The sequence below is a fragment of the Podarcis vaucheri genome (assembly GCF_965113315.1).
Source record: "Podarcis vaucheri genome assembly, chromosome: 5".
In the NCBI taxonomy this organism is placed as follows: Eukaryota; Metazoa; Chordata; class Lepidosauria; order Squamata; family Lacertidae; genus Podarcis; species Podarcis vaucheri.
The window spans coordinates 21162676-21190642 of record NC_138763.1 but is presented as its reverse complement, the minus strand read 5'-3'; the positions used below and the strand labels follow the sequence as shown (position 1 = coordinate 21190642).

At 44.5% G+C, this 27967-nt stretch overlaps 2 protein-coding genes across 4 annotated transcripts in view; one reads left to right on the top strand and one right to left on the bottom strand.

Annotated features, from left to right (window-relative positions):
* Nucleotides 1–24111, bottom strand: part of LOC309533154 (NACHT, LRR and PYD domains-containing protein 1a allele 5-like) — a 79850-nt gene extending 55739 nt beyond the window's left edge. Inside the window, exon 1 of the mRNA XM_082224349.1 lies at nucleotides 23982–24111. The gene's annotated coding sequence lies outside the window, so the exon portion shown is untranslated. The remainder of the gene's footprint in view (nucleotides 1–23981) is intronic.
* Nucleotides 20133–27967, top strand: part of LOC309533287 (putative membrane protein C3orf80 homolog) — a 51964-nt gene continuing 44129 nt past the window's right edge. For 2 of the 3 annotated variants that reach the window (XM_082224669.1, XM_082224668.1), the window contains exon 1: nucleotides 20133–24359. In XM_082224669.1, coding sequence (XP_082080795.1) covers nucleotides 23844–24359 — 516 coding nt within the window. In that variant the 5' untranslated portion in view covers nucleotides 20133–23843. Of the gene's footprint in view, nucleotides 26303–27967 lie in introns of those variants that run through there. The other variant, XM_082224667.1, reaches the window with a different exon arrangement.

The window sequence follows — 27967 nt, the reverse complement described above, 5'->3', positions numbered from 1 at the left end:
CCAGCTCAAATTTCATTTTGCAAGCAAATGTGTAAAAATGTTGCAAGCAATTCCCCCCCCCCCCATTTTTGTGGATATTGATTGACTAGATAACTGTGTTGCAGGATTTGGATACGTATGGATCCTGTAGCGTGACTGTGTTTTGGTTCTCATTCTGTTTTGGAAAGTGCAACTGGTCTAAATCCAGACACACGGTCTAGGTTTTTCAGACCACAACTGTGCTGCATCCCAGATCTTGCTGACTCTTGTACTTTGATAGAAAGACATATGGTGAGGCCTATAATTCACAGAGTCACAGGGACTCCTTCGAGGGGAAAGGGCATGGCTCAGTGATAGAGCAGTTGCTTCGCCTGTAGAATATTTAGAACGCTGCTGGGTTTTTAGTCTATTGTTGTTTTTTAAACTCTCTTAAATTTTTTAATTGTTTTTGCTGCGATTGCCTTGTTCGTTACCCTCATTCTTGAAAGTGTGCATGCTATAGCTTTGAGTCATGACTGATTAATTTTACTTTTTATTGTTTTATATCCAGGTGAATGAAGTTGAAAGAAAGACGGCGTAGAAAATTATATATCTCTTTCATTTCTCCAAACTTGCCTAAAATGGTTTTCTTTCAAACCTCTCTCTTTTTGAGTTCCAGGGCTAAAGTTTACCTATGAATAAATTGAAGCCAATAGTCCTCTAAGCCAGCCTTGACTTGCCAAATGATTTTTTTTCAAACGTTTACCCAGACTGCATTTCCACTGTGGGCTCATGAGTAAATATCCAATTTCCTCTCCTTTCATTTCTCAGCACTTTTATGGTTCACACACAGAATTCCCAATGAAATCAATCAGATTTTCATATCTGACAGGTGAAACCTGTGTCTCTTGGCTAAAGCAAAGGATCGGTGAAAAGGGGGGGGAGTGTAAATAAATTAGACTGGGAAGGGGCAGCAAAATAGCCCTTGTAAAGTCAATGTACAATCCAGGCAAAGTTAAGAATTTTTCAACCCTGCTTATTTCAGTGGCAAAGGCTTCCGACAGTACACAGCTTTGAAATGAATGGCAGTGCTAGGATTTCAGTACATCCCCCTCCTTCTCAGCTGCTCAAAAATATTGGTAGAATAAGAATTTTTATTGATTGATTTATTAAATTTTTATACTGCCCTTCATCCAAAGATCACAGGGCGGTGTGCAATATGGAAACACAAAATACATGCCATAACAACAAACTAAAACAATACCCACACCACACACACACAGAAATTATAAAGCCGTAGATTGTTTAATTAGCTGAAGGACTGGGAGAAGAGGAATGTTTTTACCTGGTGCCATTATTATTATTATTATTATTACTATTACTATTATTATTACTACTACTACTACTAATAATAATAATAATAATAATAATAATAATAATAATAATAATATCCCACCCATCTGGCTGAGTTTCCCCAGCCAGTCTGGGCGGCTTCCAACAAAATATTAAAATACAGTAGTCCATCAAGAAGAAGGTTGATCGCTGAAGAATTTATGCTTTTGAATTATGGTGCTGGAGGAGACTCTTGAGAGTCCCATGGACTGCAAGAAGATCAAACGTATCCATTCTGAAGGAAATCAGCCCTGACTGCTCACTGGAAGGACAGATCGTGAAGCTGAGGCTCCAATACTTTGGCCACCTCAGGAGAAGAGAAGACTCCCTGGAAAAGACCCTGATGTTGGGAAAGATGGAGGGCACAAGGAGAAGGGGACGACAGAGGACGAGATGGTTGGACAGTGTTCTCGAAGCTACCAGCATGAGTTTGACCAAACTGCAGGAGGCAGTGGAAGACAGAAGTGCCTGGCGTGCTCTGGTCAATGGGGTCACGAAGAGTCGGACACAACTAAACGACTAAACAACAAGTCCATCAAACATTAAAAGCTTCCCTAAACAGGGCTGCCTTCAGATGTCTTCTAAAATTCTGGTAGTTGTTGTTCTCTTTGACATCTGGTGGGAGGGCATTCTACAGGGTGGGTGCCACTACCGAGAAGGCCCTCTCCCTGGTTCCCTGTAACTTGGCTTCTCGCAGTGAGGGAACCGCCAGAAGGCCCTCGGCACTGGACCTCAATGTCCGGGCAGAACGATGGGGGTGGAGATGCTAATGAAGGCTAATGTAATGAAGGTGCAGGCAAGCCTCCCTGGGCAGAACACTCCACAAGTGAGAAGACACCACAGAAAAGGCCTGTTCCTGTGTTGCTGCCCTCTGGGCCTCTCAGGGAGGAGTCACATAAAGAAAAGCCTCAGTTGATGATCTTGGGCAGCTCATAGCGGTTGCTGGAGAGTGGGCAAGGCTGCTGCTGCCAAGGCCCTGCCCGACATGATGTGCCAGCTTTGAGGTGCAGGCAGGGAGCAGGGCCACCCTGGCCAGGAAGAAAGGCAGAGCGGAGGGCAAGGAGTCTTGATTATTTTTTTAGGCAAGCTTTGTGTGTCCGCTTTTAATCTTGCCCCTTTGTATAATTTATTTATCCGTGTGTGTTTTTCTTTTCATAAATCTACCAAAGACAGGGTTGCCACATTGCCAAAAGTGAAAATCCAGACAAAGTTATTGGGGGTGGGGGGGCAAAGTTGTTGAGCTTTGGGTACATCTCCTCCCCCCTCAAAAAAAACCACAACAAGTCTTTGGGCTTTTTTTGGATTTTTTACAGCATTTTTCTTAAAAAACCACCGTAGTTGCCATATGTTTGGGTTTCCCCGGGCATTTTGCTGATTCGGCGAAAATCCGCCCAGACGCTATTTTGACAGTCCGATTCCTGGACGTGCCTGGGGAAACCCAGACGTATGGCATCCCTACCAAAGAAGAAAATAAATATGGGATTAAGGGGTTTTCTCAGGACAGTGGGGGAGTGAGAAATGTCCCTGTTTTCATCTGAGGAATGTTGGAGGGTATGCCAGGTTCAATCTTCAGTATCCCCTAAATAGCTCAGAAACGACTCCTAGCTGTGTTGTCAGAGTAAATGATACTGAGCTAGATGTTTTCCAATATTAGTTTAAGCAGCTACCGATGTTCCCATTTAAACAAGGCAGTTAGCAGCCCTGTGCATTTCCATGCGCTATCATCTGGGGGCTATCGGACATAACACTTGAGCCTAACATGTAATGCTTGCTCACGGGTATCTAATCTTCAGATAAATCTCAGGAACGCTGACCTCACCTGCGATCAGATCCAACTGCTGATATAAATTGCTGGCACACATGCATTTGACCATGAACAACTCCATCTTTCAGTGACTCATAATCTACACAATCTGAATACAGATTAGGAAGAGCGGGCTGGTGCTGAAACATTGCGTCTGAATCAGTTCTGAGCAAAATGAATGAATGTGAGGTTTGAAAGAAAAGTCATGTGGGGTTGGGGGAAAATACCGTATTTTTCGCTCTATAAAATGCACCAGATCACAAGACGTACCTAGTTTTTGGAGGAGGAAAACAAGAAAAAGAATATTCTGAATCTCAGAAGCCAGAACAGCAAGAGGGATCGCTGCGCAGTGAAAGCAGCAATCCCTCTTGCTGTTCTGGCTTCTGGGGTAGCTGCGCAGCCTGCATTCGCTGCATAAGACGCACACACATCTCCCCTTACTTTTTAGGAGGGGAAAAGTGAGTCTTATAGAGCAAAAAATATGGTACTTGTCGGCATGTGCCCAGCATTGCCTTCTTGTCTTATGTGCGTGGAGAAGGACACACATATATATCACTAAAACTGAGATTCTGGCACAAAACTGATTTTCCCCCCCCCAGACAGACATTATTTCACCTCCTTATGTTTGAGGTGACCTTGAGGAGTGTGAATACAATCAGCAAAGTCAACAGAGCTGCCAGGGAACAGCTCTGGCCAGATGGGAGCCACTCATTCTTACAGCTTCTGACTCATGTGTGTTGCGTGGGTGTGCGGCGGGGGGGGGGGAGAGAAGTAGAGAAAAGGGAATGGGAAAGAATCTCTTGCTATATTTAACCACGGATAATAGGAAGAGGTTCGGCTATTGAGTTGAGTTGTAAATAACAGTAAAATGAAATCACTTTTTAGACATTCATGACTCTATCATTATAGCCTGCTGAGAAAATGCATGAGTAATGAAGATTGTGGCTTGGAAAAAGTCTGACCCCCCCCACACACACACACATATGCAGCACAGCTTCTACATTACGCAAGACCATGGCAATGGCCTTTCTAAATGGAAGTGTATGTTCTTTTTCTGCTTGATGTAGTTCTGCAACGGTACTTCAAGTCTTCTGGCTTGCTAAACCACATTTAAGCCCACTGCATTCTCTTCCCTCGTACTTTCGCCGTTGCAGTGAAAGTGGCTTCCAGACTGTCGCTATTTTGGGATGGGCTTAAATCACAAACCGGTACGTTCAGGTTGTGTAATTATAGCTGATTTGGCTCTCTTTGGCAACAGACCCACTCCTCTCTCCCCCCCCCCCCCGCCGCCAAAAAAGAAACAGAGCTTTTGTGATAAGGGAAGTGTCAGGAAAATCAGCTTGAAAGAGCTGGCCAACAAGCACTTGACACAACATCATATAACCTCCCTGCAGATAAATCAGATGCCCAAATAGTCCGTGTTGTCCAAGCTCTCTGCAGACTTCGTGCAAACAAATCCGGATGAATGCTCAGCAAACAGGTCCTTTGGAAGTGACCCTAAATGGCTTTTAAAAATCAAAATCCAACTCTTTCTGCCCTGTGATGGTGCAAGAATATGCCCACTGACTGAAAGAATGAATGCATAGCAGTGGTGGCTGGTTCCCATTGCACTGGAAGGCAGGCAGATGAACAGTAAGTGGAGCCAGAACCAACGGCTGGCAGAACCAACTCATTCTAATTCTGCCCCCATCCTCCTCCCTGTTCCATTCTACAGACTGAGGCTGGTTGGGCAGTGTCCCATTTACCCTAATGAACCAGCCTCCACTGATGCACCCTCTTAGTGGTGGAGCAATAGAACTACAAGCGCATTTGCAAAGCTAAGCAAGGTCCAATATAGTTTCAGATTGGATGGGCGGGACCTTGTGTTGAGATACCGGAATTGCAGGGGGTTGGACTAGCTGACCCTCAGAGTCCCTCCCAACTCTACAATTCTGTGATTTGATTATTTAGGTCATGGGTAGGCAAAATAAGGCCTGGGGGCCGGATCCGGCCCAATCACCTTCTAATTCTGCCTTCTAAATCAGTGTGTTTTTACATGAGTAGAATGTGTCCTCTTATTTAAAATGCATCTCTGGATTATTTGTGGGTCATAGGAATTCATTCATTTTTTTCCCCTTCAAAATATAGTCCGGCCCCCCACAAGGTCTGAGGGACAGTGGACCGGCCCCCTGCTGAAAAAGTTTGCTAACCCCTGGTTTAGGCTGTGATTCTGGAAATTTAGGATTTAGGCTGGACTCTAAGCCCTTTCAGCTCATTCACATGACCTGCCTACACACTGAACGTTTATCTTAAAGGCTTGCTTTCCCCTTTGCCAAACTTAGACAGAGTAACAGCAGCAGGGTTTGGATCTGATGTAACTGTATATTGGCTTAATTTGCACTGGTTTGTTTTACAACAGCTTCTTAGGCATGGGGTTGCTCCCTGAGCCTAACACTTTTTGCCTTCCTTCCAAATGAAAGCAAAGAAAATCTGTGCTCAATTTTTCTAGGGAAAGAGTTCTGTTATCAGGGTGTCACAAAGAGAAGCCCCAACACTGAACTCCAGTCTGATTTCACAAGCCAATGAAGTCTAGAGCAGGTCCCCTTCTGAGGATATTAGAAAGTGCGTGTGAGTAACAGCTGTGGGGTTTGTGAGGGTTCTGCCCCAAGTGAATTGCTAATTGTCCGATTATTTGGGTTCACCTGAAAGATCATCATGACTAAAGGAAAACTGATTCAAGTTTTTCAGATTATTATAAATGAGCAAGAGCAGAGGGGGGCAAGGGTGTCTGGCTTGCTGGAATTCTGAAAACTCTAACAATGTGCTCAGCGGCCTTGACAAATATTTGTAAAATTATTTCCACTTTTACTTTATTTGACTAAAAAAAGCATTATGTTTCTGGAGAGCGCCCAAATATGTTAAGCAAAAGGAATGACCTACTGTGGAAAGGAATCACAGTCACAGAGGAACATTTTCGAGTCCTCCTTATTTTTATAGGCTTCATGAATGTAGTTATTGGAACTGGAGATTTTTGCACGATGAGCAAATTGACTTTTTGCATGTGCAGAGTCGTCGTCTTGTTTCCTCATTCGTTTTCCAGTTACAGATGACTCTGGAGGTGTACTTGAAAAAGTGTTGAGGAAACAACTAGTTCCTTAGCAATTTCAAACACTAGGAATGATTCCTTAAATGGAACAGCATCCTGATGGCAACCCAGGGACAATTTGTGGGCTGTTTTAGGTATTTCCATATAACCAGTCAACACATGACTGCAAATGCTTTTTAGTTATTGTGTAATACAGTGGTACCTCAGTTTAAGAACAGCCCTGTTTATGAACTATTTGGTTTATGAACTCCGCAAAACCGGAAGTAGTGTCCCGGTTTGTGAACTTTACTTTGGTCTAAGAATGGAATTCCATTGTACTCCAAATCCCATTTTGGGGGGGGGACAAGAAATTCTCTCTGCATATAATCGACATATGAGTAGGGAGCGTAACCTTACTGAAGAGACAACTTTGCGAAGAGTGTCAGCCATGCTGTTGCTTGCTCCGCTTTTTAAAAAAAGTATCATTATTATTTATTAAATTTGTATGCCTCCCTTCATCCAGAGGCCCCAGGGTGGTTCACCAGCACAGGAAAAGGGGAACAGCCATTGGAGCGGAGCCCCAGCTTTATGGCCAAGCAAATGCTCTGCATATAGAAAATCTCAGGTTCAATTCCTGGTATCTCTCAGGTAGGGATGGGGAAAACGTCTGTCTGAGATCATGAAGAACTACAGCCAGCTATCATAACACTGGGCTAGATGGGCAGGCTTCTTTTTCTTCTTCTCAGACTGAAATATTGTAATTGGTTGTAATTGTAATGCAACCGTAATGCGCACTCAGCACATGGGAAATGACATTATGTTTTACCAATAGAATTGGGAAGCAAAAGCCCTCACAAAATCAGCATATGATCATTAAGTAGATTCTCCATGAATCTAGCAAGGCAGTGTTATTGTTTATAGGGCTTGTAGCAAGTCAAAATGCTGACTTATAAAGTTAAGTGCCTTTACACTGCTTCTGAAACAGATTTTGGTTGATAAACTATTTCCCCTACTAGCATGAAAAAGTACAAATCTCTTATAATAGCAACAAAAATCACAAAGTTCCCCCATCTGCTTTAGCAGGATTATGATTAAAGGGCCCAAAGTTTTTAACCATATTTTTAGCAGCATCTTTCTGAGTGTTGTAGCATTTAATGCTTCACTGCAAAATTCAGAGCAATATAAAACAAACAGAAAGTTTTCTGCCCAATGAAACCATGGTAAAAAGTCTGAAAGTCAAGTATCTAACGATTTTGTGCTTCAGAAGAATCAATGTATTTCTTTAGTGTTTGCTTTCAGTATTGATTATTGCACATCACCTATAGAAGTCTGGACTACTAAAAATACATTCCCGTAAAGCACTCATCAAGGCCTCAGAGTTTATAAATGAAAGTTTTTTAGTGGCCACAAAAATGACTTCTTTTTTAAAAAAACACACAATAATCTCTAAACAGGAGATTTTGTGGTGAAAGATGTTAAGGTGGAGTGACTAATATTAATTCATTTATGCTGATGCACTGTCTGAGAATTTTTGGCACAGTCATTTACTACAGTTGCTCTCTGGAATGGACATCCTTGCTGCTGCTGCTGCTGCTGCTGCTGCTGTTTTTTGTGTGTGTACTTATAATGGCACACAGAGTGGTTTGTCTGTACCAACATAGCTTCAGCAACATTCTGTGCTTAGCATATGGGGGCTCAGTTGTCCCTGTTGTAGTGCCTGCCAGTTTTGCAGCGCAATGCAAAAGTCTAATAAGGAAAGCAAAAGACTGTATCGTTAGCACTGTGGAAGCCAAAATAGCTTGTAGGTGGAATTTAGGAAGCTGCCTTATAGTGGTTCATGTATCCCACGATTGTCAACACTAGTTGGCCGTGGCTCCCCAAGGATTCAGGAAGAGGTCTCTCCCCTACCTGGAGATGCTGAGGATTGAACCTGGAACCTTATGCACACAATGCATGTGCCTTACCCCACTGAGATTGCTGTAGTCCCATCTTCACTTTCTGCCCACGTTAAGGGATAGAGAACCCATGGCCCAACAGTTGCTGGATTCCACCTCCTATTCGCCATAGTCAACATGGTCAATAGTAAGGGGTGATTTGAAGTGCATTGTGTGTGTGTGTGTGTGTGTGTGTGACTTCAGACCACAGACTTGCAGTTCAATCCATTACATGTCTATACAGAAGCCCCTTTGAGTTCAATAGGACTTATTTGCAGTAAGTGTTTATTAGGATTATTGCAGCCCAAGCGGAATGGCATGAGCACCCCAGTTGAGTCAAATGAAAGCAAATTTTGGGGAGGGGGGGAAATAATGAGCCCTAATAATTTGTTCCTTTCCCATGCCATTTTTTGTTTCGTACATCCAAATCCAGACACAGAAGAAGAAGAAGAAGAAGAAGAAGAAGAAGAAGAAGAAGAAGAAGAAGAAGAAGAAGAAGAATAGTAGTAGTAGTAGTAGTAGTAGTAGTTTGGATTTGATATCCCGCTTTATCACTACCCTAAGGAGTCTCAAAGCGGCTAACATTCTCCTTTCCCTTCCTCCCCCACAACAAACACTCTGTGAGGTGAGTGGGGCTGAGAGACTTCAAAGAAGTGTGACTGGCCCAAGGTCACCCAGCAGCTGCATGTGGAGGAGCGGGGAAGCGAACCTGGTTCACCAGATTACGAGTGTACCGCTCTTAACCACTACACCACACTGGTTATAGATCTTCAACACGCATGCTGTTGCAGACTAAAAACATGTGGTTGTTATCACTCATTTTATTTTGTAAGGACATTTTTTTAACAATTTTTTTTCCTTTAATAATGGATAGATAGTAATGTTTATTGTGGCTTTGCAGGTTCTTGATAATTGCCCTTTTAAAAAAACTTTACAGTTCCAGGCAGGCAGTGCAGGTATCAACACCCTAATGAACTGACATGGCTGATGGGCAAGTCATACAGACCTGGTCTAACCTTTACAATGCCATCCAGTCTTATCTTTATCAAACATTACCAAAGCAGAAGGTAATGTTGCTACAAATAACTGTTTCCTTCACCGTCTTATTAGCGCACCTGTCAAAAGTACCTGAAGGAGTTATCTGAGTGCAAATGCTTATGACATCCTGTTTAAAAAAGAAATTGAAGTAGATTGGAGGGGGGGTTGTTCTTAAGAACACAATGTAACTGGAGCCTTCATAGACCATACTATGGATATTACTGTATGTCAGACCTAGTTAGCCTCTTCAATCAATTTGCAAAAAGCTTTCAGTTTTATTGATGCTCATTTATGTAGGCAGAAATGGCTGGATTCAATTTGGACTTTAATGTACTTGTAATTAATGAGTGTTAATCAGGGTCAACTGCATGTTGTTATGCAGAAGATACACAACTGGATCTTCCATGTCTCTCTGTGTGTGTGTACTGCAGGGCCCATGGGCACATTTGAAAACTAGAGAAATTGTTGTGGGCATCCAGCCCACACCATGACATATTCTATAGGCCACAACAGAATGCTTATTTAAAGCCTATTTTCAGTGTGGGAAGGGAACCCAGTGCTGGCTTGTGCTCATTGGGACTGGTAGGTACAGAGTGGGCAGGCAAACAAAGCCAAGTGCCATCAGATTCAAGCACAATCTGTAGACATATCAAAGAACCCTATAGCACACAAAGAAAAATGAATCCAAATGATAACTTTTTTGAAGCCATGGGTAAAGGTAAAGGTAAAGGTAAAGGGACCCCTGATCATTAGGTCCAGTCGTGGCCGACTCTGGGGTTGCGGCACTCATCTCACTTTATTGGCCAAGGGAGCCGGCATACAGCTTCCGGGTCATATGGCCAGCATGACTAAGCCGCTTCTGGCGAACCAGAGCAGTGCACGGAAACGCCGTTTACCTTCCCGCCGGAGCGGTACCTATTTATCTACTTGCACTTTGAGGTGCTTTCGAACTGCTAGGTTGGCAGGAGCAGGGACCGAGCAATGGGCGCTCACCCCGTTGCAGGGATTTGAACCGCCAACCTTCTGATCAGCAAGTACTAGGCTCTGTGGTTTAACCCACAGCGCCACCAGCATCCCTTGAAGCCATGGGTAGTGGTTCCCAAATGCCATAATCCCTTGAAAGCACAGGTGCTTCAATACACACAGGCATAACTTCTTGTGATATTGAAGTGTTGAAGCCAGTTACTTGTGTATAGAGGTGGGTGGAGCTGTCAATTTTGGTCCCTTCATTGTCTCATTTTCCAGTCTTAAATTCAGTTCTCCACACATCTGCACCAATTTGTGAGTTAAAAAATAATAATTTGTGAACATCCAGTACTGTTTTAGTGCATATTTTCCCCTAATAAACACATTTTTACGTATGCAATTTCCCCTAATGTACACATTTTTGCAAATCAATTCCCCCTAATATAATGCATCTCTGTATGTCGTTTTTACTAATAAATGCACTTCTGTGCACACTTTACCTCAGTAGCTGTGCTTTTGTACACAGTAATTGGCTGGAGAACTGTTTTGCAAAATTCAGAGAAGTGTGACTTTCAAAGGGAGGCTATGTTTCAGTTTACATACTGTTTCAGAAAGTGTAGATTTGGTAGGTTCATCCTTAAATATGAGTTTCATAGAATTTCTCCCTCATCCTTATTTGCGGATGTATTTCCATGGGTGGAAATTTCACTGTTTTGGAATATCTATGAGACAAGTTAATTCAATAGGCATTTCCCCCCCACAGTTGCCTCAATCTGCCCAATGGTGCAGCTGGCTCTGGAAGCAGTTCCTGGAATCCCGGAGAATGGGAAATCTGCAGGGTACCAGGGATTTCTAACAGAGAACTGTTAGCGCACACCATCACAGACCACAATTGCTAGGATTCTTTGGAGTGGAAGGACAACTGGTATAAAACCAAAACAAATTTGTAATGTGGATAAGGTACCTTGAGTCATCTTTGGAGAGAGGAGAGATCAGTAGGAGACGGACAAAACACATTCTCTTGGCTTCCTTAGCTTATTCATTAGGCAACAGATTGCAACGTATATATTTTCAAAAAGAGTTAGCTGCTCGGTTGCTAAAATACATTCTGCCGTCACAAACTTTTGCAATTGGAAACCTTCTTCTTGTTTCTAGAATATGTTAACTGGCATTTCTACACAATATCAGTGTGCTTGTGTGTCACCAGTTTCATTCAGCCTCAGACTCCATACTCTGTGTCCCTCTAAGAGACCTGCTGGGACCTCCAGTAAATACAAATGGAGTAATATGATACTTGCTACACTGACTCAGTAAAAATCACAACATTGTGTATTCTGTTTCCTGAGGAAATGCCTAAGAACATTGCTCCCAGAGGACTCAGAAAGTATCAATTCTTCTCATTATAAGAGATAATTCTACGCACCCCCCAATTGTAGGAGTCAAGCTGACTGCCATACACACTTCAAGCTGCAAACATAGCATCCGGACAGCAATTTAATATACGGCTGGCTCAGGCAGGCATATGACCCGTGAAATCAAAAGCTGCGCACCAGCTTTGCTTTGCGGCTCTTGCAGGTGTTATGACAACCCCAACCATCTTTGCAGTCCTGCAGGTGGCAATAATAGAAAGCTTACTAAGCCTCTAGCAGGCCTCTGAACATGGCTGCGCTCAACTTGGTGAGTCATGAGTTGTTCAAGCCTGTGCTACTCTATTCGCTTTAACAGGCAGCAAACCAACAAGACATTTTGCTGACTGAGGTAGACTAGCAAATGGACCCCATCTCCCCATGCAAAGGCATGTAATAGCAACTTGACTAGCCGGTTTATTTTGGCGCCCAAGACAGAAAATCACACAAGGATATTTTTTTGTTTGCACAACAATAATAAACGAACAACTAACAATTTACTGCCCTTTCATGATTGCCTAAAATCAGCCACCTGAGGCAGCTGCCTCTGTCTGCCTAATGGTAGGGCTGGCTCTGGTCAGCAAACCACTCTGCCTTGGTCAGAGACAAGAATAGAACAATTATAAGAAAATTGGACTCCACTCAGCAAACATCTTAAATCAGGCCAGTGTCACCCACTGAAGTAAACAATATGCAAATATTTTTTACAATGCACTTATTGTTTCTCTGCTAGCATTGTTGATTTGTAGTACAGTCATACCTCGGGTTGAAGTAGCTTCGGGTTAAGCATTTTCGGCTTGCGCTCTGCGGCAACCCGGAAGTAACGGAGCACGTTACTTCCAGGTTTCGCTGCTTGCACATGTGCAGACACTCAAAATGATGTCATGCGCATGCGCGAAAGTGGCGAATTGCGACTCACGCACGCACAGGTGCGCAGACGCGGGTTGCGTTCGCTTCAGGATGCGAACGGGGCTCTGGAACGGATCCTGTTCGCATCCAGAGGTACCACTGTATCTCTGTGTAATGGAGGGTAGTACATCTGTAGTACTCCAGATGTTGTTGGACAACTCCAGTCATCTCTGACCATTGGCAATGCTGGTTGGGGCTGATGGAAGTTGGAGTCCAGCAACATCTGAAGGCCCACAGGTTCCACTCCTGCTTTAGAGAACAATGATACATATTGCAACACGGCGCCCACTCAAAAGATTCGTAATGAGCTCATTTAAATGACAATAACGAATGCTTATGATGGATATGCTGATGTCTTGACAGAACAGTTTATTGCTTGCATGTGTGTTGAATTTAAGACTCCAAAGATGCCGACATGACTTATCAATTATTTTCTACTTAAAATGCAGAAAGAATGACTTTTTTAAAATATACTTACAAACACATCTTACAATTTGATTTGTGATTAAAACTCCATGTTCCCCTGGACTGACACTGTATAATGAGTAACATACCGGTACTCTCTTGTGTGCTACACTCAATAAGAATAATCAGCTACTACGATGCATTTTGGAAAATGACCCTCCTTGCAAGGCATGCTCACCATGAGGTATGAGTAACTTCCGATCACCCATTAGCTTTCTAACATTCCCAACATGTCAAGTGACATGGATTAACTACTTTTGCTAAATTATGAGCCCAATCTATGCATGCATTTTCAGAAGGAAACTCCACTGAACTCAGTAACTGGGCATAAAATTGCTTTGCAATTGGTGGGTCATATGAGGCCATTAAACGAGTTGAGCGCCGCAACCCCAGAGTCGTTCGTGACTGGACTTAACTGTCAGGGATCCTTTACCTTTACCTTTATGAGGAGGGTTGCAACTCAGTGGTAGCAGACATTCTCTGCATGCAAATAGTTCATTCCCTGACATTTCCAGGGCTGAGAAAGACTCCTTCGTTTGTTTCTAACAAGTAGTCAATATTCTGGAAAAATCATTCTTTATATAATTCATTTTAACACCACAATTAACACTTTGGCCCAAACCCATTTAAAAGTCAGTTGTGACTAAGATCACGATCCTGTGCACACTTTCTTGAGAGTAAATCCCTTGCTTTGGACCTTACCTCTGGATAAATCTCCATAGAATCGGGCTCTGCTGTAGCTGAGAACTCTAATGCATTATTTGGATTTATTGGCACATTTTGCAAACACTTAGGCACTTGGTTCCGATACATTTGCCTGTGATTAACTTTGCCACACTAAAGAGGTTTCTTCCACATCTTCAACTGTATGAATTATTAACATTGGCTAATAGGTCAATGATACTAACAGATTGCCAAGCCTGCCAAATGTGGCTTTCTTTACAGAAAAAATGGCGGGCAACAGAGTTTCCTTGCTTTTTCAAGGAGGGTCCAGGGCAGGGAGAGAGAGAGAGAGAGAGAGAGAGAGAGAGATTTTAGCCATTCTAAATAAGCACTGCTGATAAAAATGATTATTTATGTTGCCAGTAATGGAGCATAAACAGCGCCCTTATTAGTAGGCAATTTCACGGTATCTGCTCAGTACTTCTGTGATTCCTGATTTTAAATGGATGCGTCCATTAATTGCCTCTCCACCCCCTCAATGTGAAAGCCTGATTTAGTTCAAAAACAGTCAGGATGAAAACACAGTCCTAGCTTAGGGATGGCATTTACATGCAGGTCTTTTTGCCGTTGTGCCACAGGTCCATTACATGCTGTGTGAGTCATCACAATGCGCATTGTAGCAGTTGGCTGAAAATGAGAATGTATTCAATGTGTGAAAGTTAATCCAAATATGGAAATTGCCCTGTTTTGTATTAACTACTGATGAAACAGCATAATCCCCGGGGGCGGGGGTTATTTTCTAGATGCTTATTCCTTGAAACTTGTGTGTGTGTGTGTGTGTGTGTGTGTGTGTGTGTGTGTGTGTGTCAAACTGGCCATATATTTCCCCACAATAAAGAAAGCTTTTTAATTCCCTTGGCATATTAAGAAACCAGTCTCTGATGTGGCGTACAGCAAACGTATAGAATGTAAGCACATTATTCAAGGTATCCAGATCAGGTGAGAGTCTGACATGACATCAGAACACAGCATCCTCCAGCAGCTCAGGGTCACAGGACACAGGGAACTACTATTGATCCATCTAGTTCAGTACTGTCTGCACTGACTGGCAGCAGCCTTGTCTCTCAGTCCTCCCTAGAGGTTCAAGGGATTGAACCTGGGACACTGTGCATGCAAAGCAGGTGCTTGGCCACTGAGCTACTCTGATGAGGAATGGGGGGGGGGCTCCCCCTGACCAGGATCCTGAAGCTGCCCAGGAGCAGTGGAGTATAGACTTGGAGCAGTGGTTTGCAGAGGGACATAGTTCGGAAAACAACAGCTGGGAAGAACTGAGTGGGGAACAGCTAGGAGAAGAACAGGGAGTGGGGGAGAGAGAATTAACAGACTCCCTTTCGCTGGAAAGTGTCCAACTGATCAGTCCAAGGTCAAGGAGAGCAGATAAGGTAGAAGGCCAAATGGTTTCGAGATCAGGTTGCCAGACGAGGAAGTGACAGGGTGGCTCGGGGGGAAGTGGGTGGAAACCTTAACTGGGAGCACCTTTCCTCTGAGAATGGAGTCTTTGTTCTTTCGCTGTGAACATTAAAAATTTCTTTAACTGGTAGGAGACTATTTTTGCTTTGTTCTGTTTATCCACAGCCAAAGGAAGGGAGGAAGGACCCAAGATGCAGATATGGCAATCTGTTTGCTCATTTGGAAGTTCCATGATACACCTAGCCGCCACTATTTTGTCTCCATCCTTTTAGGAAGCCATCTAAATTAGTGGCCACCCCTCCTTCTCCTTCGTTATAGTGAACTTCATGAGTTTAGTTACGTGCTGTGTGAAGGCATACTTTCTTCTGTCTGTCTTGGCCTGAACTTACTAACTAGATCAGCAGTGTGCACATGAACAAAACATACATGCATACATATATATGTGGCGCTTCGCAACATGGCTTCAAATTTAATTTTGGTCTCCGAGATTCAAAGAAAGCAAAATGAAGAAATGTCATACGCTGATTCTCCTAACAACAGGAATATCGGTTACAGAAAATTTACATTCAAGCTTTCAGTGCAGGCCAAGCAAGCAGAATGCAAATGACAGTAACAAATGCAGTTTAGTTGCTTGGTATCAGATTTGGCACGTTCAGAACAATGAAGCCAGACATGGAGCTATTCCTTATTTTGCCATCTTTCATGAATAACCTTTTCCATGATCCACACAGTCCAGATTTTAATAAAACCTTTATTGATTTGCCTACAGAGGTTCTTCTTTTCTTGCAGGATGTTCTGTGGCCAATTTAGTCATGCAATAAACAAGGGTAATCTGTTCCACACTCACACAGTTCAAGGTTTATGAATAGACATCCTTTCCCATAGCCTGAGACCCCTAACTAAGAAGGAAGAGTGATGTTTCTAAAGGTTTGCTCTCAAGACATCCTTCCAGAAAACAAATCATCCCAATTTTACTCAGAATCACAGACGATCTGTAACAATATTTATGAAACTGCCTTATCCTGATTGAGAGCATTGGTCTATCTAGCCTTATGCTGCCTGCTCTGACTCACAGAAGCATTCCAAGGTCTTTCCCAACCCTGGAACTCTTTTAACTGGAGGAGTAAAACCTGAATCTTGAAGGGTACCTCTACCATTGAGGTACTGCAGGTAACAGTTAGCACTTTACAGTTAGCACTTTACATTAGAGAACATTTTCCATCCCAGGGACCACGTCCCCTCGAGGAGAACCTTCATACTATTATGCTTCCTGGAAATTCACTTCCTCCCAGAAGCCTTAGGCACAACCCATTTGTCCTATGGAAGTAATGGGAAACCTTTGGCCCTCCAGATTTTGCTGAACTACAACTCCTAGCAAGCATGGACAATGGTAAAGGATGATGGGAGCTGTAGTTCAGCAACATCTGGAGAGCCAAATGTTCCCCACCCCTGTTCTACCGTAACAAAACCTAAGTATGTGCAACAGAAATGAACATTTTTGCATTGGTTAACTGCTTCCATTCCCTTCACTTTGTTTCCAGTGTCGAATTTTAGGTGGTAAGCTCACTGGGGCAGGGACCACACACACAGGGATAGAAGACAGTCACATCCATTGCCCCCATCCATATTTGCCTCTTCACCCATCTCAGGCAGGAGGTCCCTGGCCAGTTGTTCAAAGGGGAATGTAAAAGTTCAAATTAAGCAAGCTTTGATCAAACTGCGGCAAACCACAGAAATTCCTGGGCTCAGTTTATGCAAACGAACCTGGTTGGCTTGGCAGGGCCAGCTGAGTGCAAGCCATGAAGGAATAAAACAGAGTAAATGACTCATCAATGGAAACTGTCACCAAGGGCAGAAGACTTGACAGCAGAGGGAGGTTTCCAATGCAGCAGAGGGGTCCTTCTTTGCTGGGCCCTAGTGGGCAGAGACAAAGGCACAGTTTAGGGTTTCAACTTTGAATGACGTAGGCTCGGGGGAGTTCCTTGGAGTCAGTTAGCAGCCAGGAGGAGGAGGAAGGGGAAAACCTCCATGTAAGCTGAGAATGGCAAGCTGAAACAAAGAGACACCGAGGATGACTTTCTGCTGAGACTGGGTACCTCATGGGTAGTCAATGCTCTGCAATCCCTCCATCTAGGTGCAGGTTGTATGTACGTGTCAATAAAACCATATATCATAAAGACATCACAGTCTCTGCTGTGCCCAATTTCTGGAGGAAATTCTTTGGGTAAGTGCCTGGAACCTCAGGCCGCTCAGAGATGGGGTGGCATGTAGCAATATATAAAGGGGCCAGCTTTGTGCTTAACTTCATATTTATTCCATATAAGAGGCAACTCGCCTAGCTTTGTTTGAAAGTAGCAACTGCCATGTTATATAAGCAATGGCACAAGCAATTCCAAATAATCAACGAGACCCAAGATAAGATCAGGAGAGTATATAATACTGGATACAGTTGCGCCAAAAGCAACCTCTTTGGCGTAGTGAGCGACTTCTACAGTTAAGAGTGAATTTGGCCCTGTAAGTCTGGTATAAATTTCAACACCAGATAATAATTTTGGCGCGACTTCAAGCCTATTGAAGGAGGACTTGTAAGATGATCTCCCACCCACCCTTTTTTTTTTACTTTCCTTTTCTTTTCAAATCAGACTAGCTAGAGTATGCATAACAAAATGTATATATTAAATTCAACTATCCTGAATGTATTCCGCCAGGGAAATCATTATTGGCATAGTAATATGAGCTAGATATAATCCTGGAAGCTCTTCAGGTTTTGTGCATAAGTACAGTCCTCCTTTCCTGGAGCAAGAAGTCAAGTATTCCCTTGGGTCTGGGAAAAGAGCAATTCCATCAAGGATAACAAAAGCCAAGAAAGCTTGATTATCTGTAACATCTGCATAGCTGAGATTGACGGCTGGTTACTGTGAAAGGAATATGAGCAGGTTTGGGTTTTTATCTGCTACCTCTACCATTTTATGATCTGCTCTTGAACTGTTACGTGTTTTTAATGAGGTGGGTTTATTGACAACAGCAACATTATTTTGATATTTTTGTTCTCTTAGCCACCTTGGCCAGGGTCCAAAACTAATACATGCATACCTAAACCCATGGAAATCATTGGGCATAAGCAGATTAAGCTGCATGTTGGATTTTGACCTTTGACTTGAGTGTAAGAAAGGCAAGATGTAAAAATAAATAAATGCACCATGTATTAACGCTGTAAATGTGTTGGACACAATCCAGCAAAAGCTTATTGTGCTTCATGCCACTTTCTTATGTTGCTGTACATATCATCATCATCGTCGTCATTTTTTATTTGGATACCGTCTTTCTATCTTACAATACTCAAGGCGGTTTACAAGCTGAAGAAACAAAAAATGTACATCTTATAACAATCTAATGCAATACAAAAATGTGATAATACAACAAAACTTTAAAATAAGCAACCTACATCAAATTAAGTAACATTCAACAGTTATTAGAATAGTACAAAATAATAATATCAACATATAAAAGTTGAAGAGAAATCCACTCAACAGTTACAATAAATAATTTCTAAACTATAATCAATAAAACAACGACAAGCCACATTACATAAAATATCAAATATCAAAATGGGGGCTAGGAAATCTCCACCCAGTGTCCATTACCCGATTCCCATTAGTTGTTTCCCCATGCAGAATTCCACTTCCACTGAAGTTGTCGTCTGCACATGTGCTACTACTCCTTCAAGCAGCACATGGCTATACATGGAACACGCTTCCACAGGAGGCAGTGATGGCTACCAACTTAGACGGCTTTAAAAGAGTACCGGGCAAATTCGTGGAGGATAGAGTGATCAATGATGCTGATTACTATATTCTACCTCCACAGCAGGAGGCAGAAATGCTTCCTGCGTTCCCCGGAGACCACAGGATGGGAAGAGGACTCAAATGCTTGGAACCTGCTTGCAAGTTTCCCGCAGGCATCTAGTTGTGAGAAGAGGATTCTGGACTTGATGGGCCACTGGCCTGATCCTGCAACATCCTCTTATGTTTTTATGTTCCTATGATATCATTTGCGCAACAGCTGATGCACACACCTCAGCTACAGGTGAAACTCGGAAAATTAGAATATCGTGAAAAAGTTCATTTATTTCAGTAATTCAACTTAAAAGGTGAAACTAATATATGAGATAGACTCATGACATGCAAAGCGAGATATGTCAAGCCTTTATTTGTTATAATTTTGATGATCATGGCGTACAGCTAATGAAAACCCCAAATTAACAGTCTCAGAAAATTAGAATATTAAGTGAAATCAGCGAAACAAGGGCTGCAAATAGAGCAATATTGGACCTCTGAGAAGTAGAAGCATGCATATGTACTCAGTACTTGGTTTGGGCCCCTTTTGCATCAATTACTGCCTCAATGCGGCATGGCATGGATGCTATCAGCCTGTGGCACTGCTGAGGTATTATGGAAGACCAGGAAGCTTCAATAGCAACCTTCAGCTCTTCTGCATTGCTCGTACTCATGTCTCTCATGTTTCTCTTGGCAATGCCCCCTAGATTCTCTATGGGGTTCAGGTCAGGCAAGTTTGCTGGCCAATCAAGCACAGTAATCCCACAGGCATTGAACCAGGTTTTGGTACTTTTGGCAGTGTGGGCAGGTGCCAAAGTCCTGCTGGAAAATGAGGTCAGCATCTCCATAAAGCTCGTCTGCGGAAGGAAGCATGAAGTGCTCCAAAAATCTCCTGGTAGACCCTGTGTTGACCCTGGACTTAATGAAGAACAGTGGACCAACACCAGCTGATGACATGGCTCCCCAAACAGTGGCGTAGTGTGGGGGTGCAGGGGGGGGCGGCTGCACCGGGCGCAACATCTGGGGGTTAGGGTTAGGGGGTGCAAATCCCTGGGTTAGGGGGCGCAAATCCACGGGTTAGGGGCGCAAATCCACGGGTTAGGGGGCACAAATTACTTGCCTTGCCCCGGGTGCTGGCAACCCATGCTACGCCACTGTCCCCAAATCAACAAAGACTGTAGAAACTTCACACTGGACTTCAAGCATCTGGCATTGTGTGCCTCCCCATTCTTCCTCCAGACTCTGGGTGCTTGGTTTCCAAATGAGATACAAAAGCTGCTCTCATCAAAAAAGAGATTTGCATGTCATGAGTCTATGTCATATATTAGTTTCACCTTTTAAGTTGAATTACTGAAATAAATGAACTTTTTCACGATATTCTAATTTTCCGAGTTTCACCTGTAAACTGCAGCTTCTGTTTTCAAATTGGATGGAAGCTGGTTTGAGGGAAACCGCATTATCTCAAGAAACTACAGGATACAGATGGATTGTGGCTAACATCATGCGTACTCAGCTTCAAACATCAGCAGTGGAAGCAAGCTGGAGCCTGAGTAACCTGTAACGTGAACATATCCGAAGCCCTGATGTTTTAACATCTTGGTCCTGTACATGTTTGTTCAGAAGAAAGTCCCACAGATTTCAGCCTGTCTTAAATCATAGAAAGCGTGTGCTACTCCGACTTGCAGTGGCAGCACCAGCGATTATGCTAACTGCATTCCTCCCATTGTAATTTTATCTTCACACCCGGGGACATCTTCAAAGTGTAAGCTTTCTGTTGTTAGTCAGGCACTTCAAAAGAATCACTCCTTCTTCAAAGGGTTTTCTTCCCCGTTAATGGAGGAGTTCGGACTGATTGGGGTTGGGCTTAGTCATCAACAAGCTTGCTATTCTCTCACCACTTAGAGGCACACAGCCTAGTGACAGTCTCTGCCAAATTTTAATCGGAACAGTCTATGGTCTAGGAACACCCAAACACACAGTATGTTTTAGAGGTTCAGGACATGCTTAGTCCTATTGATTCCAATTTTGGGGTGGGGGATGTGGAATCAGGTAGAGCATTGGTTTCTAAGATTCTATGAGCAGAAGACCATGATCGTTAAACAGATCTGCAATCCAATGCACAGTCAGTTGGGAATAAGCTGAACTAAACACATCTATTTCTGGGCAGATATGTATAGGATGGCACCGTAGGAAACTCAGCACCCTGGTTTCAGGGACAGGGCAGAATGTTTCAGTGCTTCTGAATTCTTCTGTCCTAATGTCAAAGCTGTGCTGGCCAAGAACCAGATTTGGTCTAATAAGAAATCATTGCCATACGGTGCAGGGTGGAATCCAAACACAGCAGTGGGATATTATCTTTATAAGGACCAAACAAAATGCCATAAAGCCACGAGAAGTTTTTTTCCATTCTCCAAAACTCTCCTTTAAGCTAGATGCTAGCGAAAACAAGCAAGGAAAACAGTAGGATATGATATTAAAGCCCCAAAATCTTCAGTTTGTGGCTATCTTAAGGTGTCGGGTGCATGTAATTATAGTGTCAGACTAGAAGTGGAAAGAACTGGGTTTAAATGTTTTCTCCACCATGCAGCTCACTGTGTCAATCACCTGGTCTACCTCATAGGGTTGTTGTTAGGAGATAAAATGGGCAGGGGGACGCTATACACCACCCTGGGCTTTAAAAAAATGCTACTTGCCTGTCTTATTTCCCAAAGAAATTCAAGGACGCTAACAGATTAATAAGTAGCATTATTCCAAACTAAACCCAATACCATGAAAAACAGATTAACAAATCTGGTCACCATGAAAATAAACACAACCTAAGCAAGTAGAAAAGTTATTTAATGAGCCAAAGGCTTTATTAAAAAACCAAGTCTTCATGAGGTGCATGAAATAATACATTGAATGAGCCTGTGCTCCTTCGATAATGAATAATAACGATAAAAGGTAATGAATAAAATGGGCCCGGGGTGTGACTAGAGATTTGTGCAGATTCTTTTCTCCTGTGAACACAGGTCAGTTCTTCTAAAATTTGTCTTACAAAGAGTACAGGAAGCTTGGATGCTGTAACCATCTGAATGTTCATCAGCATTTTCCAAGACAAAATGCATCACGGAAGTAAATAAAATCCAAATCACCTCTGCTGCTAATAACTGGGAGGTGATTTCTACATTGGTTAATTTTTGTTCAGTCTTTTGTAGCTGCCATAAATTTGTGCTTATCTCAGTTTGCTGTTGTGATTGTGATACAACAAGCGATTGGCAAAGTGCATTGATTTTTCTTACAAATATCCCCTTACATTCAAGGTTATTACTGTTTTGGGTTTTTTTGCCTGAAATGCCATTTAACTCACCCTGGGGATCTTGTGAGGACTGATGCAGAATGCAAACATTTTAAGGGCTTGTGCACTCATTAAAGTTTGCCCATCGGTTCTTTTGCTACTAAGAGACAACTATAAGGCCTAATAAGTTAAAAGTAAGCAAGAATCTGTGATGGAAAGGGAGGAAATCTCCTCCTCTCTGAATTCATCCATCCCCATTCTACCCCTGCCTGTGATTGCTTGGGCTGTGTTTAATGGTGTTACTTATGTTTCTGTTTTGTAAGCCTGTGTTTGATTTTATTGTAGAAAGATGGGGATTAAATGTATGGAAAAATGCAATAAAATAAACTTCTCCAACTGCAAGGTGCTTCTACAAGACTCCTTCTTGTTTTTTTCCTGCAACAGATGGACATGGCTACCCTTCTGGAAATAAATTCTGATTGTACACTTCTCCAGGCAGGGACCTGCCCTGTGGTTATCTGTTTCTGTCTTCTTCTTTTTTAAAGTTCCTTTTCCACAATTAAAGCGTTCAGCAAGGCATTACTTCTTTTTGTGAATATCATGGCCACTGTATGTGACCAAAGGAAACATCAGGAAGAACTTTCTGACAGCGAAAGCTGTTTTGACAGTGGAATGGACTCTCTCAGGAGGTTGCGGACTCTCCTTCCTTGGAGGTTTTTAAGGAGAGGTTGAAAGGCCATCAGTCAGAGTTGAGCTTCTTGCATGGCCCTCGGGGTCCCTCCCAACTATGCAGTTCTATGGAAAGGTAATTCTGCCCACATGTCTCAAGACGTTTAACACTCTCCTTGCTAGACAGCCTTCTGGGTCCTCCTCCACCTTCTCCAGGGAAAGGAAGACACCGACCTTTCTCCCTGGCTGGGAAGCGTAAGGGAGGCACCCGGCCAGGAAAATCGCAGCCTCCCCACTCCCTAATGGAAGAGGAGCTGCATTAAGCCCATTAACATCCGCCAAATGGTTATCATCAATTTTTAATCAGAAATAAGACCAGAAATATGGTAAGCAGCAGCTCCCAGCAGCAAGTAAATTTAAATAACGCCAATAGGGGAATCCAATCACTTAAGCGCAGGAACTCGAGCAGCAATGGGGGAGCAGAGGGGTGTGCGCCGCTACTCCAAAGGAAAAGGCGACAGGCAGCTATGTTAATGTAGATCGAAGCGCTGCAAAAAAGAAGAAAAACCAGCCGATCCCTCGGACCCATTAACCCCTTCCCGGCTCGCCCTCTCTCTTTGGCGCCCCGCGCGCGCAACCAAACACACACGCAGCCGGTGCCAGATTTTCCCGCCTCTCGCCTGCAGGACCCAGCCGCGCGGGCAGCTTTTGCAAAAAGCAGGATCTTGCCCGGCATCTCCGCACTCCGCAGCTGGTCCAATGGGCTAAAGGGAGATCCACCCCGCGGCTCGGCGGGGCCGCCTTCCAGCAGCCTTGGAGAGAGGCTCCTTCGGCGGCAGCTCCCTGGCCCCGTCGCCAGAGTTTGCAGAGCGCGTGCTGGACGGGGCGAGGGTGGAGGGGCCAGCGAGGTCCCCGTCCCCTCCGCCTCCTCCTCCCCTCGAGTGATCCGGTGCCCGACGGAGGAAGGAGGGCGAGAGGGGGCCAGGAGGAGGATGGGGGGCGGCGGCCTCCCCCCGGGGCTGCTGGCGCTGGGGGCGGCTTTGCTGTGCCCGCCGCCCTGCCAGGGCAGCTGCGCCGAGCTGAAGTGCGGCGAGCAGGAGAGCTGCTGCAGCTACGGCAACGCCACCTACCCGGAGGTCAAGTGCTGCCGGCTGCCCTTTCACACGTTCCTGGACAACGTGGGCTGGTTCGTCAGGAAGCTCTCGGGGCTGCTCATCTTGCTGGTGCTCTTCGCCATCGGCTACTTCCTGCAGCGCGTCATCTGCCCGAGTCCGCGCAGGAACAGCCGTCGGCGCCCGGGACGACGCCGCCGCGACGAGGACGACGACGATGGCGACGGCGACGAGGGCGACGGGGACTCGCTGGCCCGGGGAGGCACCACGGCCGCCACGTCGCAGGACTCGCTGCTCGACAGCGGCCGGAGCAGCCAGGCGCCGCCGCCGCCGCCGCCGCCCCCCCTCCTGCCCGTCGTGTCGCCCGTCTTCTTGCAGCTGCCCAGCTACGAGGAGGTGAAGTATTTGCCCACCTACGAGGAGTCCATGCGCCTCCAGCAGCAGCAGCCCCTCGTCCTCCCCGTCACCAGCCTGGCCACGGGCGCGGGGAGAGGCCAAGCGAGGGCGGGCAGCTGAGGACCCGCTGTCCCATAGGGCCCCCCACCCCACCACAAGGAGCTGCAGCTCCCCGAGGGGGCGGGGGCGCGCGTGGCCCGACGGAGCTGCCCCTTTCCACGGAGACGCCGTGGCGGGCGGAGGGGGCGGGCGGGGAGGCAGGCAGGGGGTCGCCCCGAGGGGGGTCCCGCGCTCCAGGAGCGAAAACGGTGCTGGCAACGGAGGGCAGCCGTGAGGGACACAAAACGCCTTGGCCTCCTTCTTCTGCCCGCCCGACGGCCCCGCCGGCCTTCCACGTCTGGGATTTCGGAGATACACCGATTACATTTTTTTCGTTAAGATGTTCATTAAGTGCCTGTGACATGCATTCGAGTTGGACACGTTCGGAACTAGGAGAAAGCAAGATTTTTTTATTATTATTTTCCTCCCCTCTTTTTCTTCTTGCCTCGCGGAGATGCCTTCCATTGTGTTAACGAACCCCTCTTCTCGCCGCAGATTAAAATCCTGGAAGGGGTCGATGGATGTGATTTTTGTTTTTTTGTTTTAATATGCGGCAAATGCAGCTCAAGTTGTTTTGGAATTTTATTTCTGTCTCCCTACGGGAATTTTCCTCCGGCTGCAACCCTGAGCCCAGTTACCGTACCTAGAATTAAACGCCCTGAAATGCAGTGCTGTTTACTTCCGAGTAGACACGCATAGGATTGCAGTCTTAAAAAAGCAAAAGGGGGGGGGACGACGACCTCCAGCTGATTTAAAGTCAGTGTCTTGCAAAGCTTCCTTTGAAGGCTGGGGGGGGGTGTCAAAAGACATAGTCACCGTTTTGGGACTTTCATTCATTGCTTCTTTGGTTTCCCTGAATTTAAGGAGTTTGCCACAATTCACTTCCGAAAGATTGGGGGGGGGTCTTTATTTTTGCAGGCGCAAAACTAGGCTTTATTTCACCCCGATAAAAGACCCAGTTTGGCACACACACACATTTGCGTATACACACACACACACACACACAGGCTGGGGGCCTCAATGACACCCCTTTGGAGGCTTCACTGGGCAAAAACCCCCAGCTAGCCCTCTCCCCCCCCCCCCCCAGCTACGGATCTTATTTTTTGATGGTGGTTGGGAAACTCACCGAAAAACTTTCTTCGAAGCAGAGTATAAACTGCTGTTGATCCTTCCACTGATTGCTGCAGGGATGGAAGTGATAAATAGTCACAGTTTTACGGCTTTTCTGATAATTTGGATTTTATCATTAGTGTTGGCCCTGACTGAGCACTGGTGGAGTGCAATGTCATCCCCATACAATGTAGACATGGGTGGGAGTGCAGGTGCAGGCAGACTTGCTGCAAGAGCAGAGAAAGCACCCCACTTCTTTAGGGGGGAGGCTCTGTTGGGGAGATGTGTGCTCCGGTGATGCAGCTCCCACTTCTGGCTAGGGCTTGCTAAAGATTCGTGCCCGCCCTTTGTACCTGCACATTTCCCCCCACCCCTTTTATAACAGATGGGTTACAGATTAGTATACCGTATGTTAAGATTACATATAGCCTAACCTCTGCCTTGATATTTTAAGACTGCAATCCTGTACATTCTTAACCTGAGAGTGAACTCCATTTAAAATTAAGAGGGCATTTCTGAGTATTATTATCATCCTAATCATTTATGAATCACTTCCCGTGGGGCATCCAAAAGCTGTTTACAACATAGACACGGATAAGAGGATTGCACTGCCAGACAATTGCAAACTTCTCCACCTTGCAACATCTTTATCTCTTATCTCCACCCACTTCTTGTTTGGTTTGTGGTTTTTGTCATTGGGCAGGGCTGATAAAAGATTTTTGATGAACTCAGAAGCTTTGTTCACTTCTGTTAGTTGGGACCCTCAACTGTTCCGTATGCAGTTAATGTAGCACAGTTAAGGAGAGACACCAGTTCAAACAATGCCCAGGAGGCCTTGCTGGATCCCCACCCCCACCCCAACCAAGCTTCAACGATGATACAGTGGTACCTCAGGTTACAGACGCTTCAGGTTACAGACTCCACTAACCCAGAAATAGTACCTCAGGTTAATAACTTTGCTTCAGGATGAGAACAGAAATCGTGCTCTGGTGGCACGGCAGCAGCAGGAGGCCCCATTAGCTAAAGTGGTGCTTCAGGTTAAGAATGGACCGCCGGAACGAATTAAGTACTTAACCCAAGGTACCACTCTATTTCCTTGGAAGGCTGTTACCAACATGGCTGAAATAATGTTTGCGAAGCATGTACCGCACCTGAAACACTCAGCATAAGTGCAAAGTATGAAGATTAGGTAAATGACCTTAGATTAATAAACCATTTGCTCTTTCCCCCACTACTTCATATTTTGCTCTGATCAACACAAACATTTAAGATCATTGCACATGCTGGGTCCCCACCTGGGGCCTGGGAGTCATGCAATGTTGCAGGCAATAAAATTCCATTTTGTATCATTGATGGTGCCATGGAACATATATAAACCTTGGTTTTGATGGCTATCTGTGACCAGTTGGTTGGAGGCAAGAAGTGAGCGTCCAGCAGCCTTTGTAATCCCATTGGTTGCCAGAACCGCACAGTCCCATTTACATCAGTTGAACTAACTTTTGATTCACTACACTTAAGTGTTGCATTTACTACCCTGCGGCTGAAACACCTACATAAGAGTAAGTCCCAGAGAGCTATATGTGGCTTATTTCCAAGTAAACATGCATAGGGCTGGGCAGGCTTGGTGCTACTGCACAATAAGATCAGGTAAATGCTGTGGCACGTGTAGCTGATAATGCCTGCCAGGAATCCATCATTGAGCCACCCAGGCAGCTTTTTAAAACAAACAAACAAACAAACAAACAAACAAACAAACAAACACATTAGATTCTTAGAGGAAGTGTATTGGATAGTTTAATCATTTATTATTGTATGTCACCATGAGGTTCTGGCATAATGGTGATAAACAATCAAACAAATAAAATAATAAAGGTAAAATCAAATTTGCAGCCAGCCACAGAGTTTCCTTGTAATTTGGGATACTATTCAACTAACTGGAAATGTAGAGAACTGAACTTACGCATGGAAAAAAGAGAAAATGGGAGAAACAAAAATTGACAGATTCACCCATCCCACCTGCATCTGCAGAGGTCTTCCCTGGAGTCCACAGGGTTCCATTTCCCTGCCAAAATTAGGCTCAAAAGCATTCTATGGTAGCCAGTAGATTAGGTTGTGGTTTGTTCTTGGTTGCTGTGTGTGTTGCACACAACGGTTTCTCCAGTTGGCAAATGTACCCACAAGCCCTCAAAGGTTGGCAACACTTTTAATAGATTAACAGGCTCACATGGAAATCGATGGTCCATTAGGTGTCATGCTGGTCTTAAGGCAGGGAAGGATTTTCAAGTACAAAGCAGCAATGGAAACATACCCAAAAGTGAACAAAAACCAGATAAGGTGATGTAAGATGGGTACCACTGGCTCCCAAGCATCAGCACCAGTCACAACCCTAGCGGCTGTAT